Raw genomic sequence first — 16885 nt, 5'->3', positions numbered from 1 at the left:
TAACTGGAATACTATAGATAAAGTTTACTTAGATTTTAGCAAAACATTTGATGCCGTGCATGTGGAGATGAGTTAACTCTGATCAGCACAATAACCCATTGCAGTTCCAAAATATTCATGATAAATCATGCTATCCTCCACCAGAGAGAGAACTGTTGAACTCAAATTATGGATTAAAGCATTTTTGGTCTTTCTTTTCCTTGTTTATGTTTCTGTTGGTACATGGCTAATGAGGAAATTTATTTTGCGTGACATTGTGTTAAGTAGTTATTTGTGCTGAGTCAGGCTGGGTGATTTCATTTTAGGGTTTTTTTTTAGGGTTTTTTTTTTTTGTAAGGCAAATGGGGTTAAGTGGCTTGCCCAAGGCCACACAGCTAGGTAATTATTAAGTGTCTGAGACTGGATTTGAACCCAGGTACTCCTGACTCCAGGCTGGTGCTTTATCCACTGCGCCACCTAGCCACCCCACGGGTGATTTCATTTTAAAACTTTTTTTAAAACTTTGAATATATGGCAGCTAGCCCACTTAAGATGGTGGTGGCACATGCTCACTAATTCTATCTCCCCATGACACTTATACTGAGGGAGGAATTGAAGTTACTCTAATCCCACGGTCCAATTCAGAGCCAGTGTGGGAGGCCAGAGGTAAGATGGTGGAGTAAAGGCAGGGGCTCTCCTAGCTCTCCCAAATTCTCTTTCTAACAACTTCAGCACTTCAAAATGAATTCTGGAGTGACAGAATCAACAAAAAGACAGGGGTGAAACAATTTTCCTGCCCAAGACAACTTAGAAGGTCAATAGAAAAGGTCTGATTTACTGGAGTGAAAGTGGAGTGTAGTCCAGCACAGATTGACAAGTTCCTGGCCTGCCAACAGTAGGCTCTAGATGTGACTGAATGCTCCCAATTCACAGATGGTAAGGAGGCTGGACAACTGGTCAGAAGATTACAAATGATGCAGGACTCTAGTGTATTGACCATACAGGGATCCAAGACCAGGTCATCTTCCTAGGGTGAGTCACAGGGGAACAGGCAGTGCTTGAGGTTGCTCACAGACCAAAGCACAATTGTACACATAAGCAAAGATATAAAAAAAAATCACTGAAGAAAACAATTCCTTAAAAAGTAGAATTGAGCAAGTGGAAGCTAAGAACAAAATTGTTTTTCTGTTTTATGGAAATTGTTTAATCCTGTCTATGAAAAGCAGAACACAGACTGAAACAAAGCTGGTCCCTCATTCTGCCTTTTGTCTTATTTCCTGAGTTTGCTTTAATTGACCAGGTTGAGGCTCTAATATATTTCTTTCAACAACTTCATATTTGAAATGAGTTTTATATTTCTTGCCTTCTTAATAGGAGTAGGAGAGAGGGGAGGGGAGGAAATAACTGCACTAAAAATAAAAATTGAATGGAAAAAAGAGAAAGGAACAAAAGTCAAGTTCAATTTAAAGTGATGCTATATGCAAAAGGGATCAAATTTATTCTGCTTGGCTTTTAAAGGAAACAAGAAACAGAAAAGAAAGAAGAAATAAAAGAGGGAGGAAAAAAGAAAAGAGAAAAAATTCTTTCTTTGTAACTTTGTATAGTTGAGCAAAACAAATCCAAACTTAGTCTTACCTGGAAATCTATCTCATTCTGAGGACTTCAATGGTTCTCAAATCTTTAAGTCTTAAGATCCCTTATTATATATTGAATTTTCCCAAAAGAGCTTTTGTTTATGCATATCATCTGGATTTACTGTATTAGAAATAAGTCTTAGTAGTATTATGAAGACAGTTTTTTCTTTCGGTTTTTTTTTTCAAGGCAATGGGGTTAAGTGGCTTCCCCAAGGCCACATGGCTAGGTAATTAAGTGTCTGAGGTCAGATTTGAACTCAGGTACTCCTAACTCCAGGGCTGGTGCTCTATCCACTGTGATGCCTAGCCACCCCATGAAAATAATTTTGACCTTACAAACCCCATGAAAAGGTCTTGGGGATTTGTAGGAGCTCCAGAACCACATTTTGAGGATAGCCACTTTAGCCCATCACCTCTCTGCCAAGAGGTCAGTACCAAACACTTTTTGATAATTACTTATTTTGATATAATTTGAAATCTGGAAGTGCTCAGCTCTCCCCTTCCCCTTGGCATTCTTTACCATTTTTTAGGGTTTTGTTAACAGTATTGGCTCTTTTTCACACTTCTGGTACCAGATGCTCCAAACCTTCTCTTCTCTCCTGAAAACCCCAAATCCATGTCTTGTCCTCTCACTTTCTGATGGTCTCAGTTCTTAGAAATAAATTTAAGACTATTTAACTTGAACTCCCTTAACTTCTTCCTCCATTCCCTTATAACTTTTAGGGTCTTCACTTAACTATTCAGTCTTCCTTTTATTCTCTACTTTTTACCAGGGTTAACTCCTCCTCTGGTACTCTAGGATCCATTTCCCTTCTATCTGCTCTGTGATACTATTCCAACAATCTGTTGTCTCTCATGTATCTTTAGTCTCTTCCTCTCTGCTTGGCTCCTTCCCCTCAATTTACAAACATATTCAGGTCTCTCCAAGCCTAAAAGAGATTATCTAAATCTAGTTTATCCTTTTGATTTTTCTTTGACCAATACCAACTCTCCAGTTTTTTTCCTTGTATCTTTCCTATACTTTAATGCCAATTTTTTGGAAAGAGTAATCTACAATTGCTTCATATCCTTACCCCTATTCATTCCACAGTTCTATATTACAAGGTTTTTATCATTGAAAGAAGGGATTCTATAAAAATCCCTTCCCTACTCCTACAACTGCTTCATTTATTTTGATGGCAGTATGACATTGAAGATAGATCACTGTTCTTGAAGTCAAAGGACCTAGGTTAGAGATTTTTGACTCTGACACAATCGCTATGGCAAAGCAATTAAACTCTCTTTGAGTTTCAGCATTTACAAAATGAGTTTAATAATGCGCTATCTAGGTCACTGGGTTTCAGTTAGGTGTCAGTGTCCTTAGGTCCTTAGGATTAAATTATTTTTGCAACATCACAGTATAATTTTTTTTTTGTTTGGGAGTTTCTTGGTGCAGATCAGGGATTTTATTAGTATAGAGAATTCCTGATAATGAAACTACTTCTACCAGTGTATTTGCTGTGTTAAATCTACTTAGAGAATTACCTTTTAAACTGAAAATTTCAGAAATGGAGGCTTTCCATACTGAAATCCTGGAAGAATTTGTAATAAGGAATTCCTTTCGTGTGTGGGAAATTTTTCCCACTCCTCTAGAATGCAATTCCTTGATATCTTGGAACACATCTTTTTTGCTTGTATTTGTATTATTAGCACAAAGCTAGAAATTTGTATTACTTAACCCAAAGTCAGGCACATAGTAATTGCATCATAAATGTCCTGCCTTTGGCTTGGTAGAAAACTTATTGCAGACCTTGATTTGGAGTTGTTACCATGTCTACTCTTGTACCTTCAAAAGTTGTCATGGACCCAGCCCTGATAGTACAGTATGAGCAGAACTGTTCAAACAACTGCACTCCCTGATGAAGATAATGGAAGTAAATGAAATTAAAGCCCAGCAGTTTTACAGGCAGCTATCTTCTGATGTCAGTGGTATAGCATGTTTCTCATTTTATTATATAGCTGAGCAGAATATTTGCTTAATCTTTGGGATATTGAAGATGAATGGGCTTCAAAATGAATTTGGTAGTTTAAAATTTTATATATAATTCATATTTTGGACTTGTGTATTGGACTGCAATTGGATTGTTTTGGACTGCAATTACATTTCCTTGAGTTTCAAATATAAGACTGCTGTAGTCCCATCATAATATGCAGTGGTGAATCTTGTTACTGTCATTCCCATTCCTTTTTTGTTTAGGTGATACAATATAGCTGTATTTTTAAAATCTTCAAATAAATAAATGCTTGTTAACTTGACTTGTAGACTAGCAAACTGAACTGTCTAAAGCCCTTAGAGAGAGAGAGAGAGAGAGAGAGAGAGAGAGAGAGTAATTTGCTTAAGGTCAAAAAGCTATTGTCTTGCCCTTTTCTATTTCCAAGGGTTCTAAACTCAAGCTATTCCTCAACTCTATCTTAATTTGAAGAAGTTCCTCCCCTTTTTCTTTTTCAGGGTCCAGGTATAGTGCCAGTTTCTCCAGGAAGTTGCCCTGTCTACCTAAAAGTCAGTGATCTCTCCTCAAATCTCTAATAGCACTCTTGTGAGATCTTTTCTTTATATTCATTTCATTTTCATCTGAATTGTGGTTATTGCGATTATCTGTTCTCCAAGGTCTCTAATTTCATTGAGAACAAATTTTGACTGTATGCCCATTTCCAGTACCTTGCACAGAGCTTTGTATATAACTCTTATGATTTCTTTGAGATATCTATGAGATTTTTTTTTTGCAAGGCAATGGGGTTAAGTGGCTTGCCCAAGGTCACACAGCTAGGCAATTAAGTGTCTGAGGTCGGATTTGAACTCAGGTATTCCCGACTCCAGGGTGGGTGGGTACTCTATCCATTGTGCCACCTAGCTGCCCCATATCTATGAAATTCTGAAAGACATAGAAGGCCTCTGGCATATTAAGTGTATATGATTTATGAGAAGGAAAGAAAAAGAAATATATAATTTGAAAAAATGCAGATAGATTGTAATCTATGCAAAAGCAGGGAGGGTCTATATTGAGAAGCTCAAGGATTTACTTAAGTATGTTCTGGGATGTGTGACTTGGTTGAAATATTAAAATTAATTTAATATAAAAGTTTTTGCAGCATTATATAGTGTAAAGAGTGACTATTTGAAATCAAGGGACAGGGGTGGCTAGGTGGTGCAGTGGATAGAGCACTGGCCTTGGAGTCAGGAGGACCTGAGTTCAAATCCGACCTCAGATACTTAATAATTACCTAGCTGTGTGGCCTTGGGCAAGCTACTTAACCCCATTGCCTTGCAAAATCTAAAAGAAATAAAATAAAGGGACATTAGTTTCAATTCTTTTATAAATATGGGTGAGTCACAATTTGCAGAAGTTGACAAATTATAAAAGACACTTGTAAATCTAAAGCCTTAGCATGATCAAATAGCTATTATTTGTGGATCTAGAGTTCATCTGAAGAAAGGGTCAGTAACTCTACATTCTTATTTCCAAACTTTTCTTGTGCATGGACTTCACCTTCTGTGTCAAAGAAATTAGACATACAACGTGGGTTTTGAGAAAGAGGTTTCCTGACTCTTTCAGATTTGTACCTTGAGTGACTGGTATTGATGTTATATCCCAAAAGTTCTTTAAAAGAATAATAGTGGGAATGGTTAGGTGGTGCAGTGGATAGAGCACTGGCCCTGGAGTCAGGAGTATCTGAGTTCAAATCCAACCTCAGACACTTAATAATTACCTAGCTGTGTGGCCTTGGGCAAACCACTTAACCCCATTGCCTTGCAAAAACTAAAAAAAAAAAAAAAAAAACCAAACAAAAACAAAACCCCAAAAAAACTAAAAAAAAAAAAAAGTACAATAGTGTGGCTAGAGAACCAGGAGGACCTGAGTTCAAATGCAGCCTCAGACACTTGATATTTACTAGTTGTGTGACCTTGAGCAAATCATTTAACCCCATCCCTGTCACCAAAAAGCACAATAGTATAAATTGTTATCACCTGGAAGGTTCCAAGGGGGTCCCATTTTGGAGCTGGTTATACAGATGGGCAAAGAACTACTTTTTATACAATTTCATTAACTGAAGCTTGTAAAGTCTCAAAAAAAATTGTTCTGTCTCCACTATCAATTAATATGCAACATTGCTGTTGTGCTGGGGATCATGTAGTAAATAAAAGTGAGATTTAAAAAAAACAAGTACCACGGCCATTTCATTAGACATTTATAGATATAGTTAGATATAGATATAGATATAGATATAGATGTAGATATAGATATAGATATATAGATTAGATATAGATATAGATGATGTAGATGTAGATGTAGATGTAGATGTAGATGTAGATATAGATATAGATATAGATATAGATATAGATATATAGATATAGATGATGTAGATGTAGATGTAGATATAGATATAGATATATAGATATATAGATATAGATGATGTAGATGTAGATATAGATATAGATATAGATATAGATATATGTGTAATGGTTTATTTATATACCTATATATTTGTGTGTAATGATATAATACATATATATACATATACATATACATATACATATACATATACATATACATATATATATATATATATATATATATGAAATAAAGTAGAAAAAAAGGCCTGTTTCCTCATTTCTTGAAGAAATAACTGGAGGGGCTGGACCGGATGCCAGCGCGCCAGGTGCGGCCCCGCCGGCCTTGGAGCCCCGGGCCAGGCACTGCTCGAAGCTGCCCTCCTGCTCCCTGGGCCTGGCATCCGGCTCTGGAGCCTGACAGCGGGTGGGGGAGGGGCGGGCAGCGGCGGAGGGCTCCGAGGCTCCGTCACCCGGGGGCGGGGCTTCCAGGCGGAGGGCGGGGCTTCTACGCGGGGGCGGGGCCTCGGCGAGAGGGGCGGCCGGAGCGGCCGCGCCGCTGCTCCCGCCCCCCGCGCTGTCCCGGAAGCTGACGCGGCCGGAAGGGGCGGGGCCGCGCGCCTACGCAGCTGCGGGCGTCCTTCGCGGCGGTTCGCGCTGGGCCTCGGGGAGCGCCGTCATGCCTGTAAGTTGTTGACACGGGGCCCGCGGGGGCCGGGGCTCCCGGCGCAGCCGTCCGGCCTCGGGCTTCAGCCGCGCCGGCCCCTTCCGTGCCCGGGCGCGGGGGGAGGAGGCCGGAGAGGTCGCGCTTTATCTTTCTTTGCCAGGAGCCGCGGCCCGTGGGGGCGAAGGGACCCGCACGAGTGGTCGGGCCGCTGCCCCGGGCCTTTGGCGCCCCCACGAGCTTCCCCCCTTCCCCAAAATGCTCCCTGCCCCCCGAAAGAACCGGGCCTGGAGTCAGGAGGGCCCGCGTTCACACCCGGCCTCAGACGCTGAAGTGTGGCCTCGGCCGCTTCACCCCGTTACCTTGCAACCCCCCCCCCAGTTTCAGGACCTCGTAGCCTCTGCCAGCCTGGGGCATCGGAGCCCTTGGAGGGCAGCTTCTCCCGCTTTCCCGCCCCATGCTTGCGGCGCCACCGCCCCGATCTTGGGGGGCGCCGGGAAAGGGGAGCCCCTGGAAGCTTGTCCAATGGGCGGCGTGTTGGAGGCCTCCCATATGGGTGAAGCCCCGGAGCATTACGTCATGCTGACTAACGAGGACACGTGCCTTTTTGTTTTATTCAACAGTTGGCAAGAGATTTAGTGCATCCGTCCCTCGAGGATGAAAAGAAGAAGCATAAAAAGAAACGCCTGGTTCAGAGTCCAAATTCTTACTTTATGGATGTCAAGTGTCCAGGTAAACCGGGATGTGGGCCTCAGATCCTGATTATTAATGACATGAAACCTTATCTGTGGGAAACGTAGGGTGGCATATGTGAAAACTCCCTGAACTCCGCCTCAAGGTGGAAAACATAATTGGAAATGTAATAACTTCTCTAGGGGAATTTTCTTTTTTTTTTTGAATTTTACGATTTTTCCCCTAATCTCACTTCTCTCCCCCCACCTCCACAGAAGACAGTCTGATAGTCTTACATTGTTTCCATGTTACACATTAATCAAAATTGAATGTGTTGAGAGAGAAATCATATCCTTAAGGAAAAAAAATATGAGATAGCAAGATTATATAACAACAGGTTTTTTTTTTTAATTAAAGATCTTTATTTAAACTCCACAGTATTCTTTATCTGGATACAGATGGTATTCTCCATCACAGATTGTCCTTAAATTGTCCCTGGTTGTTGCACTGATGAAATAAGCAAGTCCATCAAGATTGATCATCATCCTATGTTACTGTTAGGGCATACGATGTTCTTCTGGTCCTGTTCATCTCACTCAGCATCAGCTCATGAAAACCCTTCCAGGCTTCTCTCTGTATTCTCATCCCTCCTGGTTTCTAATAAAATAGTAGTGTTCCACAACATTCATATACCACAGTTTGTCTAGTCATTCCCCGATTGATGGACATTTACTCAATTTCCAATTCTTTGCTACCACAAACAGGGTTGCTATGAATATTTTTGTACAAGTGACGTTTTTTACCCCTTTTCATGAACTCTTCAGGGTGTAGACCCAGTAATAGTATTGCAGATTCAAAGAATATGCACATTTTTATTGCCCTTTGGGCATAATTCCAAATTGCTCTCCAGAAAGGTTGGATGAGTTCACAGCTCCAACAACAATGTATTAGTGTTATAGGGGAATTTTCACAAAAAAATACCAAAAAGACCTTGCTGCCAGCCAAATCTTTGAGCCCAGTTAGAGAATTTGGATTGTTTGAGGGTTTTTTTGGTTTGCTTTGTTTTGTTTTTTGGTAACCTGGAAAATCCATTTTTGGACTTTTACTGAATCTTTTAAACTTTTCACATAAAGAAAATTATTTCTAATGATGACACGAGAACCTGTTAACTTCTCAACTTACAGTGATAGTTCTTTTTCTGAGTTTGTTGAATATTATTTGGCTTCCCTGTTTCATTTTTGAACAACACTGCTTTTTTTTTTTTCAGGCTGCTACAAGATCACCACAGTCTTTAGTCATGCCCAGACAGTGGTTCTTTGTGTAGGTTGCTCAACTGTGTTATGCCAGCCTACAGGAGGAAAGGCCAGACTCACAGAAGGTATGGTTTGGCATTTTCTAACCCAAATATAAGATTGTCTGAAATTTTCAATATAGAAAATTTCATAAAAAATAATTTAGGACTGCTCAAGGATTCTTCCTATTATAAAGGGAGTATTCTTTAAGTGTCTGGATTTTAAACTAACATACATAATCTACTAGTCCCATCCTAGAAAGTCTTCTTTTGTACTTATTCCATATAGTTTGTGTAAGTATTTTACAGATCCAGATTGTTAATTTACTGACTCAGGCAGAGAAATTTAGAGCTAAAGTTTTAGCTCTGCTAAATGAAGCACAATCAGAAGCCAAAGATAAGGTCACATAAAAAAAGTAGTCTGAATGTTTAGAAATCATAATTAAAAGTTCCTTTTAAAGGCAACCTGAAGTGGGACAGAAACAGTTTACTATAAGATCTACTTAAATATGAACATTTCAGTTGTCAAGCAACCAAACAGCCAATACACTATACAAAAATTAAGTTGCTTCCAAAAATGCCTGATAATTGCTTTAAGGCTTGTATAAAAATCTAATTATAATAATCTTTCAGTGCTGTGGTGATAATAAAACATGTCTTAGAATGGTATTGGCAAAAATGTAGGTGGTGCTTAAAAATTACAAATAGCATTTTGGAAAACTGAATTCTAGGGGCAGCTAAGTGTCACAGTGGATAGAACACCAGCCCTAGAGTCAGGAGTACCTGAGTTCAAATCCAGCCTCAGACACTTAATAATTACCTAGCTGTGTGGCCTTGGGCAAACCACTTAATCCCATTTCCTTTCAAAAAAAAAAAATAACTGAATTCTAACCCCAGTAATGATCTAATTATAAGAGATATGCAAGTTTAATGTCTTATGATTCTGTGTTCTCAATTCTTTTGGCTTCTGAATGTTCCGTATAAGTATTTGAGCTCAGAGGAAGTTCTCAATTCTTTTGGCTTCTGAATGTTCCATGTAAGTATTTGAGCTCAGAGGAAAAGAAATAATCACTAAATGAAAAGCATCATATTGGTCTGGGAGGTTCTCAAAGAAAAGCATTGTAGTATAGAGAAAAGAGATGGCCTTAGATCTAGAAAGGTCTGGATTCCAGTTCTGCCTCTCCACACTCTAGGACAATTCAGTGTTTCAGAAAAAAGTGCCAACTTCCATTGGGTAAAGGGAGTTTCCTCATTTAGGTGTTCTTTATTTCATAAATCCAATCTCTTTATTCCGTGTTCAATTTTAAGTCTGGAAATAGTCCTGAGAGTTTATTACACTTCTAACAGATCTAAAGGGGGTAATTCTTAGAAGAATGCTTTAAGTGGATTATTTTTTACAAGTTAGACTGAATAGGAAGTGACTTTGGACAACACTATAAACTTAAAGCTGGAGATGAGGACCTCACCTTCTGTCAGATTGCATAAATCAGTTTCGACCCCATAATTCATGCCAATGGTTTTATATAGTTCTAGATGCTGGAAGCAGAAATGGTAATTGCATAAGCAGAAAAATGAGAATTTGGGGTTAAAAGATAAATTTAACTTCTCTATAAAAATGTAATGTCTTTGAGTCTAGAAATCTATATCTAAAAAGTTTTTTTATACTCAACATTATATTGTACAAGAACAGACTATGCTGTTATTCTTTCATATGCTTCCTTTACAGGTTGTTCATTTAGAAGAAAGCAACATTAATGGCATTCAACTTCATGAATTCGACGTAATGTATATCTCAGAAAGCCTTTTCTGTTCAGCAATCCAAGTTATCTAATATGTCAATATAATTAAGTTTGACAACAATGGTCTTCTGTTTTGGAATTTGTTTTACATTAAAATTTTAATTATATGCAACATTCTTGTATATTTTTTTTGTGTATAACCTTCAAGTGTTCTACTGCAATGGTTAAGAATTCTGAAATATTTTTGCAACCATGACCTCCACTTAGCATTCTTTGCCTCTCTCATGCCTCTGAACCTATTCTTCACCCTCAATATAACATCCAGCCCCTCCCTCCTTAAATACTCTCCTAAATCATCATCTTACTTCATTTCCTTTCCTTCCATAAATTGATCCTGTTATTAACAGCAGTTCAGTGTTTCTCTGTCTTCTACTCTTTAACCCCTTCTCCCATCTCATTTTCTTTTCTTTAGCTTTTGCAAGGCAGTGGGGTTAAGTGACTTGCCCAAGGCCACACAGCTAGGTAATTATTAAGTATCTGAGGTAGGATTTGAACTCAGGTACTCCTGACTCCAGAGGTGCTTTGCCAAAGTCTAATCCTGGAATGTCTATCTTCTGTTTCTATGCCCCTGCAAGTGATGCTGATTGTGGACCAAACTAGGCCTTCATTATGCTAAGTGCTTGAGGTACAAAGAAAAGTAAAAGGCAGTCCTTGCTTTCAACTTACAAGAAAGTATATAGACAAGCACGTACAAACAAACCATCAATAGAAGAAAAGTGATAGAATTAGGGGAATCAGGAAAGGCTTCCTGAGGAAGGTGGGATTTTAACTTGGAATCTGAAGGAATCCTGGGAAGCTAGGAGGCAAAGATGAAGGAAAGTATTTCAAGCATAAAGGAAGATAGTCAATGAAAATGCCCAAAAGTGGGAGATAAGAATTTTGTGTAGAAGGAACAAGGAGATAGTGTCACTAGATGGCAGAATACATGGTAGAAATGGGTCGGTGGGGGTGGTATAAGGCCTAAGAAGTTGGAAGGAGATGGAATAAGATTATGAAGGGTTATCAGTGCTAAACTAGTTTATATTTATACTCCAAAGGGAGGCACTAGAATTATTAAGAGGATGACATGGTCAGACCTCTACTTTAGGAAGATCATTTTTGACAGCTTGACTGACTAATGGATGGCCTAGAGTGGGGAGGGACTTGACACTTGAGCCAGGTATTGCAGTAGTCCAGGCAAGAGGTGATGAGGGTCTACATCGTGGTTTTGAGTGTCAGAGATGAGGGCACATATGAAACATCTTAATAAAGTAAAATTAATATGCCTAGTAATATACTGGATATGAAGGGTACAATAAGTGAGGAGTTGAGGATGAGACTTAGGTTATGAGCTTAGGTGACTAGGAGAAAGGTGGTGCCCTAATTTGTTCTGACTCTAGGGCCGGTGGTCTATCCACTGTGCCACCTAGCCACCCCGAATAAGACATTTCTAATGAGATATAAGACCAGGTTAGCAGAAAAGTTAAGGTTGTTTAAGTAGATTTGAAAATCATCTCCATAGACACAATTGAATCCTTTATAATGCATCTTCAAGTGAAATAGTATAAAGAAAAAGGGTCAGGACAACTTACAGTTGCGTATGAGCTGGATGAAGATTCAACAAAAGACTAAGGTGTTATTAGGTCAGAAAAAAACACAGGACTGTGAGAGGGTCACAAAACTTGAGAAAAATTAATCAGTAATGTGATTGACAATGTCCAAGGTTGTAGAGAAGCATAAACATGGAATTGGTGCAATTGTGGGTAATTGTAAAATCAAAGGTATGACTATCACACAGCATATGGCTGAAGTGGGGTAGAGAAATGAGGTGAGATTGGGATATTTGAAGTAGTATCAATATGTATATTGAAATCCATAAAACAACTCCATGCTACTTCAAAAAAAAAATCCAGTAGTAGGTCAGGAGTTGGGCATATAAGAAAGACTGAGCCAGACACTGAACTTATTGAGGAAAGGAGGAATGTCTTGGAAGTCAGTAGACAATTACTAGAAGTTTGACTTAAATGTCAAATTGGCAAGGATACTGAGTTACGGCAATCAAGAGAGAATATAGAGGTGGCAGTGGGGAGCAAGTATTCCCAATTCTCTACCTCATCCAGAATGGTGGATGGGAGGAAGCAGTCAAAGAGCAGCTGGTACTAGAATGGAAAGAGTGGTCAAGTTGACTGTGTCATTAGGAAGGAGCCAGAAGATGGAAGTAGAAAAGGAAAATAAGATGAAAGCAAGTTTGTTTTCTATGGACCAGGTAGCCCAGAGACCATAGTAGAAGGGGTGAAAAGCTTTAGATGGATAATGGGGGGCAGTTTGATGGAATGAGAATAAGTGATGGGGGATGGTTGAGTGGAATGACAGGAATGGGATTTTCAGAATCACTAGAATAGAAAAGGTATAGATGGGGAAGTTTGTTAATCAAGGAATAAGGTAGATTTTCATTGTCAATAGAGGTTTGGTCTCAGTCTTTTTAGAACCTTAGGTAGTTCAGAAGGAATAACTATTTGGAGTGGAAGAAATGTCCCTCTTCATCTTGCAAGGCAGACTACTAGGTTACAGTCTGAGTGGAATGGTCTTTCTTCTCTGGAGGGGAGAAGTGTGTACCCTACAGAATGGTAGGCCTCACATCATGAGGCAAGAGACCCATCAGGGAAAACCTAGGTGACAGAATAGTGTTTTCTTCCCTTACCTCAAAAAACAGGAGGCTACTATTTGTTGGAATGGTGTCTCTGGGAAACTAGAAATGAAGAAGACCTGGGGAGGACTGGAGATATGACAAGAAATGGGAAACAATTGGAATAGTGGCCTGCCCTCAAACCACAAGGGAGACCATAGTTATGATGAAATGGCATTTTTTTCCTTACCTCATGGGTGAGTGACTGATTTGGGATAAAATAATGTTTCTCCTCTTCCCACAGGAGGCTGAAAACTGGGCAGGAGAAAGGACTCAGTGGAATGATGTCCTGTCTCACCACAAAGGTGCTCCCCACAAGAATTTGTTCCAAACCTCAAAATACACATACCAATCCCTTCCATACTCAACAGAGGACTGTACATCATACCCTTCTCTTCAGTCACATGGCACTATCACCCTAATTCAGGTTCTTGTCACCTCTTACCTGGCCTATAATAGCTTCTTAATTGGTTACCTTGCTTTTATTTATTCTTCGCACAATCCCCAAAGTGATATTCCTAAAGCTCAGTGGAATAACTGTGTCTATGTCTCTAAGTCTCAGTAAACCCCTGTGACTCCTTACTACCACTTGTCTCAACTATTAATTATTCTTCTTTTTCTTTATGTCCTAGCTCCAACCTCCTTTTCCAGACTTCTTATATATCACTTCCTTTTGTGAACATGTTTCTAGCTAAACTGTATTCTGTATTTGCTGTTGGTCATGGATGGGGTATTGGGACTTTAACCCAAAATGACTACTCAGAGTCTTCTCAACGTGGCAGCAAAGAGTTAAAATTTAATTCGGTTCTTGGTGGGGCAGTTCCTAACTCTATGAGAGAAAGAGAGAGAGCAGGAAAAGCTGAATTACAGAAGCTGAAGCAGGGTTAAAAAAAAAAACAACCCCTTTCCCCTCCTCTTTTCTGCTGACCCTTACAACAATTGGTCAGACTTGGTGGTCCGAAGAGAATGTGAGGTTTGTCTGTCTTTGTTTACACCTTATATGGTTAGGTGACATAATTTTTCTAGCTGAAGATCCAGGTTCTCATGCTCACCTGATTCTTGAGAAATAGAAACTGAGGCCTATGGCTTATACTAATTTGGCACTCTGTTTCTGAAAAGTCAGTATTTTTGCCCCTCAACAATCACAAAAATATTCCCTCAAGCCTAAAACATTCATATCTGCACTTCCCTTCCAGACACTCTCTTTTCATCATAGCTCAGTTCAAGTGCCATCTGCAGCATGAGATCTTTCCTGAACTACAAACTGCCCTTCCCACCAAATTACCCTGTATATATTTTGTAAGTTCCTTGACAGTAGGGATTTTGTCTTGACAGTAGGGACAGTAGTATTTTGTCTTTGTATCTCCTACTATTTAGTATTGAGGAAGGGTCTGGCACTTAATAAATGGCTACAGATTGCTTTACATACACACACACATATATAATGTATGTACACATATTTTAGTTCAGGAATAGAATCTTAAAATATTAACTTTATCAACTTTTCCAGAAATTGGTGAATTTCAATTCTGATTCCTTGAGAAATAGGAGTGATCAGGGGCATCTAGGAGTAGCAGTGGATAGAGTACTGGCCTTGGAGTCAGGAAGACCTGAGTTCAAATCCAGCCTCAGTCACCTGACACTTTTCTAGTTGTGTGATTCTGGGTAAATAATTTAATCCCGATTGCCTTATCAAAAAAAAAAAAGGAAAGAAAAGAGAAGAGTGATCCAGAAGCTAATGTAATATGGCAACTAGAAACTAGATAGGGTGTGTGATAAATGATTTGGTTTCATTCCTACATTAGTTATGGGGACACTGAGGAAAGTAGTTTATATTTTACAGAGAAACAGGGAAGAAAGCTATAATGGTAGAATCTGAGGAATATTGGCTTAAAGATGTAAATCAAGCTAATTTACATCTTATTGGGAACTAAGAAAATTTCTCTTTAAGGAGGAAGGGGATGGCAATAGGAAAACAAGGGACCATAGAATTAGCAGGTTGGCTGAATTAGTGAATCAACTGGTATCAGTAGTCAGATTCACACATCTGTGTTATTCCTGTCAAAGGCCTAACTACCAGATTGTGGAGGGGAGGTTTGATAAAGAATTTGAAAGCATGTGGGTAGAGAATTGGGTACTTTGGATAGGCCTTTGATCTTGGTAATACCTAGCCAATTGGGGACAAGGGAGGGACTTGTGTTTCTAGACAGGAGTTAAAAGACTGATTTTATGTGCTCAGTGTGCCCATTTCTATTATGGACACCCATTATTAAGGACATTTTAATAAAAGGATCCCCTTTGGTTCACTAATGGTTCTAAGTTCTTGGTAAGATGCTGGTTTCTTACAGAGTGGTACAAAAGTAGGAAATGAACCTCGAAGAGGAAACCAGAGTGATGAAGGCAGAGAGTCTAGAAGTGAAAGTAGGAAAACAATCAATTAGCATTTATTAGGACCTTTTTTTTTTTTTGCATAAGCACTAACTGACTCCTGGTCCACCATGAAAGTAGGTGACATAATATTAGGATATCCTGTACTGGAAAAAGGGGCCAGAGTGCTTAAGTACAAAATTTTAGGTGAGTTAGGGAGGAGGCATGAAATATTTTTTCTGTTGAAGGCTACTGTGACAGAATATTTTAATCTAGGATCAAGTGAAAAGAAATTCAATTTATTTCTTTGAGAGGGAAATACAAAAAAATTACATTTCTTTCTAAGAACAGGAATATCAAATCATTTAATAACTACAAATCAAAATCATATTTTTATATTAAAGTCACATAAAGTAGAAATATCTTAATTGGGTGGGGAGAGGAAAGGAATTGAGGGGGATAAGATAGTCCGATAGGATATTCTCCTAGGGTGGTCTCTAGAGACATGGATAAATATTGTTTGAATATTCTTATGAAATTTTTCACACTTTTCCTACCTAAAGTTTGGAAATATTCTTAAAATCCTTTGGTACTTTTATGTTTTATTCTCTTTTACTAGAAAGAAGAATGGTATAATATATGAATAAAAAAGTCTACTTTCATCCTTATTTTTTTAAGGCAATGGGGTTAAGTGGCTTGCCCAAGGCCACACGACTAGGTAATTAAGTGTCTGAGGTCGGATTTGAACCCAGGTACTCCTGACTCCAAGGCCAGTGCTTTATCCACTTTGACACCTAGCTGCCCCTTTCATCCTTATCTTATGGTCTTTTAGAATATTACACAAGACCTACTCGCCCTACTAGACCTGGTTTTACAAATGTAAGTCCTCATACTTGCATAGAGATGGTCTAGTGTTTTCTTAAGGTGATACTATAGGATACAAATACAGGTAGGTTCTTCTTGGACTAGAAAGGCTTTGATCACGGTCCAAAAGTCAGTTATCTGTAGATTGGCCTACCTAAGTACAAAGAACATCTTCTTCCATAGGTTGGCCACTAGATAATGAATTCTATGGCTACAACAACTCATGGAACAAAGGAAAACACAAAATATCTCATGGTTTTGTGTAGCTTCCTTTAGCTTTTGCAGTGACAGCAGCAGAATGAACTAAAAAATCACATACAGGGCAGCGAGGTGGCTCAGAGGATAGAGCTCCAGCCCTGGAATCAAATTTAGTTTAAATCAGAATTAGTTTAAATCCAGCCTCAGACACTATAATTACCCAGCTGTGTGTTCTTGAGCAAGTCACTTAAGCCTATTGCCTTACCACTCCACCCCCCCGCACACACAAAGAATAATAAGACTTTGAGTCGTAAACAAGGCACATATTTTTCTTAGTAGAAATTCCTCACTGGGAAGTTTCAAACCCCATGAAAGCACAAGTC

At 39.1% G+C, this 16885-nt stretch overlaps 1 protein-coding gene across 1 annotated transcript; it reads left to right on the top strand.

Moving 5' to 3' along the window:
• The first annotated feature begins 6508 nt into the window (after window positions 1-6508).
• Window positions 6509-10520, top strand: RPS27L (ribosomal protein S27 like). Its single transcript, XM_074234337.1, has 4 exons — window positions 6509-6667; window positions 7270-7378; window positions 8586-8696; window positions 10336-10520. The coding sequence occupies exons 1-4, from the start codon at window positions 6662-6664 to the stop codon at window positions 10362-10364; spliced, it is 255 nt and encodes an 84-aa protein (XP_074090438.1). The 5' UTR covers window positions 6509-6661; the 3' UTR covers window positions 10365-10520.
• The last annotated feature ends 6365 nt before the right edge of the window (window positions 10521-16885 follow it).

The sequence above is a fragment of the Macrotis lagotis genome, chromosome 4, assembly GCF_037893015.1.
Source record: "Macrotis lagotis isolate mMagLag1 chromosome 4, bilby.v1.9.chrom.fasta, whole genome shotgun sequence".
Classification (NCBI taxonomy): domain Eukaryota; kingdom Metazoa; phylum Chordata; class Mammalia; order Peramelemorphia; family Peramelidae; genus Macrotis; species Macrotis lagotis.
Note: the sequence above shows the minus strand (reverse complement) of the source record. Positions and strands in the feature narration are given on the sequence as shown.